This window comes from Molothrus ater, chromosome 22, assembly GCF_012460135.2.
Source record: "Molothrus ater isolate BHLD 08-10-18 breed brown headed cowbird chromosome 22, BPBGC_Mater_1.1, whole genome shotgun sequence".
Classification (NCBI taxonomy): Eukaryota; Metazoa; Chordata; class Aves; order Passeriformes; family Icteridae; genus Molothrus; species Molothrus ater.
The window spans coordinates 991,633-995,989 of NC_050499.2; the positions used below are offsets into that span (position 1 = coordinate 991,633).

At 47.8% G+C, this 4,357-nt stretch overlaps 1 protein-coding gene across 1 annotated transcript; it reads left to right on the forward strand.

The window, feature by feature from the left end:
* Positions 1 to 1,085: 1,085 nt before the first annotated feature.
* Positions 1,086 to 2,201, forward strand: KCNJ1 (potassium inwardly rectifying channel subfamily J member 1). The gene has a single exon (XM_036397528.1). The coding sequence runs from the start codon at positions 1,086 to 1,088 to the stop codon at positions 2,199 to 2,201; it is 1,116 nt and encodes a 371-aa protein (XP_036253421.1).
* Positions 2,202 to 4,357: the final 2,156 nt, after the last annotated feature.

The following is a 4,357-nucleotide window of genomic DNA, read 5'->3' on the forward strand; positions in this document are numbered from 1 at the left end:
TAAAAAGGCACACATGGGTCCAGGGCAGGCTCACTGTGCACTAATCCAACATCCTCTCTGGCAACCAAACACATTTTATGCTTCAAGGGTGATAAACTCAGAAATCAATTATTTCTGAGAACACTCCTAAGTTTTGGGTCAAAATCAGGCTCCAGGATGGCCCAGGAACACCCCAGGCAGTGTCTGGCTCTGCAGTGCATCAGCCTCTCCCCACACCTGTGTGTCTGAGGACCTCCAAGACTGGAATTTTTCAGACGTAGGGTGATCCAAATTCCAGTCTGAACACATCTGTAGCATTTTCTCCATCAATGACTCTTATTCCCTGGGCCTCTTGTTAACATGGTTGGACATACAGGACAAAATAAGAGGGACAGAGAGATACAGTTTCCTTTAAAGGATGAGGTTCAGAAATGCATTCTTAGTCTTAGCATTACCTTTGTGATGATCAAACACCCAAATTCTCCTGCTGGAGTTTCATATTTTCTTTTGTTCTCACTTAATAATCCTATTTGAGATGCTTGTGTGATTCCAGGGTCTGAATTTCACACCTCCAAACCCATCTCTAACCATACTAAAAATAACTGTTTGTCTGCCTTAATTACGCCTTCTGCATCTGCTCCCCTTTGTGCCTAAATTTCCTATTCACATTTCATCCAGGGTCTCCTAATGTCAAGATACACAGAAAACTGCATCAACAGACCAGGATTCATCTCCTAAAAGGCAGAGAGGTCTCCAAACCCGTCAGTTTTCCCCACACATGCCCATGATGGAGTTATAGCTGCTCCAGGCTCCACTTACACAACTGAGCACGGGACAATATTAACACTTGACCGCTCAGAGTTTATTGAGCAAGCCTAAATGATTGGTTTTTGCTGGAATGCTCCTTAGGCAAGGAACTCTTGAGTTTCCTCCCCAGCTTACTGGAACTCTTCCCCACCAACTGCGGGAAAATATGCAAATTATATAACTTTGATCTAATCAAGCTCTTGGGCCTGTGTCAGAGTTTCCCCTGGCCTGCAGGCAGAGGTTAAACCCTCCTGGTGGTTGTTTCTCACCCTGCAGAGCCCTGTCAGCAGCTGTTGGGGATGTTCAGCTACCTCCGGGAGCGCTTCACCAGCCACCTCCGGGAGCGCAGCCGGCGCCGCGCCAGGCTCGTCTCCAAGGATGGCAGGTGCAACATCGAATTTGGCAACGTGGAGCAGTCCAGGTTTGTCTTCCTGATCGACATATGGACAACCATCCTGGACCTCAGGTGGAGGTACAAGATGACCATCTTCATCTCGGCCTTCCTGGGCAGCTGGTTCCTGTTTGGGCTGCTCTGGTACGTCGTGGCCTACATCCACAAAGACCTGCCCGAGTTCAACCCCTCCATCAACCACACCCCCTGCGTGGAGAACATCAACGGCCTCACCTCAGCCTTCCTCTTCTCCCTGGAGACCCAGGTGACCATTGGGTACGGCTTCAGGTGTGTCACGGAGCAGTGTGCCACTGCCATCTTCCTGCTCATCTTCCAGTCCATCCTGGGTGTCATCATCAACTCCTTCATGTGTGGGGCCATCCTGGCCAAGATCTCCAGGTCCAAAAACCGGGCCAAGACCATCACGTTCAGCAAGAACGCTGTCATCAGCAAGCGTGGGGGGAAGCTCTGCCTCCTGATCCGCGTGGCCAACCTCCGCAAGAGCCTGCTGATCGGGAGCCACATCTACGGGAAGCTGCTGAGGACCACCATCACCCCCGAGGGGGAGACCATCATCCTGGACCAGGTCAACATCGAATTCGTGGTGGATGCCGGCAACGAGAATCTCTTCTTCATCTCGCCCCTCACCATTTACCACATCATAGACAAGAACAGCCCTTTCTTCCACATGGCAGCAGAAACCCTCCTGCAGCAGGACTTTGAGCTGGTGGTGTTTTTGGATGGCACCGTGGAGGCCACCAGTGCCACCTGCCAGGTGAGGACGTCCTACATCCCCGAGGAGGTGCTCTGGGGGTACCGCTTCGCTCCCATCGTGTCCAAGACCAAAGAAGGGAAATACAGAGTGGACTTCCAGAACTTCAGCAAGACAGTGGCCATGGAGACCCCCCACTGTGCCTTCTGTCTCTACAATGAGAAGGAAGCCAAAGCCAAGGAGAAGAAAGGTTATGACAATCCTGGCTTTGTCTTGTCTGAAGTCAATGAAACCAGCGACACAAAAATGTAGTGCCAGGTATTCGTGGGGCAGAGTTTTCAGAGAGAATTCAGTCTTGAGAGAATTAATAAATAATCAGTAAAACAAAACAGAAAGACAGGTTTGGGTTTGCTCTAACCCAGCATTTGTTTTCTCAAAAGCCTCCAATCAAAGAGGAGCAGCATACCTGTGATCACTATTCAACTACACTATATATATTTCATAGAATTTATATTTTTATATCCATGGGACATTTAATGAAGCTGCTATGTTGGAATGTCCAACTCACTGAAGTTTTCAGGGGCATGCAAAGGTGTTAAAAAGCCTGAATAATGGAAAGAAATTTTAGGACATTAAAGATAAACAGCTGCTGGAAGGAGAACATGAAAAGATGAGACAGAAGGCAACCTAAAGGACTTAGGAGCCAAAATCTCAAAAAATGTTCTGGTTGCCAAAGTCCTCTATGAAAACAGAGTCTCTGGCCCTGGAACTTGAGCACCTTTGAATGTTCTGGAACAATTCCTTCCCTCTTTCTTTGGGACTGGTACAGCTGCAGGACAGAGCAGTAAGGGATGGGACAAGCCTAGGAAATAGAGAAGACAGAGCTTGGGCCAAGCTGCTGCATCTCCATCTCCAAAATGTGACTTCTCCCCTCTGAAAGCCTTTGACTCCTTTCCGGGAAAAAGAGCCAGATGGAAATGATAACTGAAAAACCAAGGAGAAGCAGAGACCCACTCTGGGACAAAAGGAATTTTGCAGCTTATTCCCAACTGTCCCAGCCTTCGGCTGCTCTTCACTGCCCCAAGAGCTGCCTGGATGGAGAATAGGGAACCATTTGAAGACAACTCTCCAGAACGGTGGGGAGATGGAGAACACATTCATTCCTTCACACCTGGCAGAAAGCACTCCACTGGGAGAAGAGAGGAAATTCCCAGCTCTGGATGTATCCTTCCAAAAAATCCCAAATACAAACAGAGATTATCTTCTCCTTTGAAGCACAAAGGTCTTGTTCAAACAAAAACAGAGCCCAGGAGCCTCCTGGGCTTCAGATTTGGTTCCAAACTGTTCATCTCCCCACAATCAAATGTGCATCCCTACAGGAAACAACTCCTGCTCAGTGGGAGCTGAGGAGTGCTGAACATTTTCTGGGGGTGATTTCTGACATAAATGCAACAAGAATCTTCAACACCTTTTTAGTGAATTTCTACTTCCTCACAGTCAGGCTTTTTTCCCTAATTCCTTCTGTTACTGAGAGTCCTAGTGGCAGACCAAAGAGTTTTTGGGAACTCTTCCCAGTGATGTAACTCAACTCATCAATTTTCAATGCTGTGGTAAAATGGAAATCCTGTTAAAAGCTGCTGGACTAAGTGGTTTTAAAAGAAGGGGAGAATTCAGCAGGTCAGATGATGACAAGATAAAGCTGTGCTGCAAATGAGCACAGTGTGAGTATGGAAATCAAACTCTGGGAACCAGGAGTGTTTGGGTCCCAGTCTCAGTGTGGTGTGAGCTCCTCTCTTGGGTCAGAACAAATCACTCTGCTCTGTATCTCCATTGCCATCTGTAACATGGGACATAAACACTGACATTGTACAGAGAGCAATGGTATGAACACTCACGTCACTAAAGCACTTTAAAAGCCAATTCTCATCTGTGTCAATCTTTCCTCTGTGCACCACTGTCACACCCTTCTCCACTCTGGATGGAAAGGTCAGCACACAAAGTTCTGCTCTCATCACACATCAGAGCTACCAACAGTGGCTGCACCAGGGCCAGAACTGACAATGGAGAACAGGAGTGAGACCTTTGAGGTAACTCACAGATATTGCCTGATATTTTAATTGTGCTGCATTGCAACTTTACAAATCAACAGTGTAAAAAATACTTTACAGTCCCAATCACCACAGCACCTCAGTGCCCCTCATATAATCAGCCTGGAAGGGCAGTTTTGATCCCCCAAAACAAACATCAAGAAATCAGTGGCCATGCACAGAAATCTCAGAGGGAGAAGGGAAGTGAAATGATGTGTCCAGAGTCCCAGAGTGGTCTGAACCAAAAGGCTGCTCCATCCTTCCAGAGCTGCTGCTGCATTTCCTCCCAGGGCTTCCTGTACAGTTCCCTGGGTGTAATGTCTCCAGAAAATGGGACTGTCAGGGCTCAAGGCTCACAAGCTGCCCCTCTTACCTCTGGGA

Excerpts from the sequence above, each read along its gene's own strand:
- KCNJ1 (XM_036397528.1), top strand. The coding sequence starts at position 1,086 with ATGTTCAGCTACCTCCGGGAGCGCTTCACCAGCCACCTCCGGGAGCGC.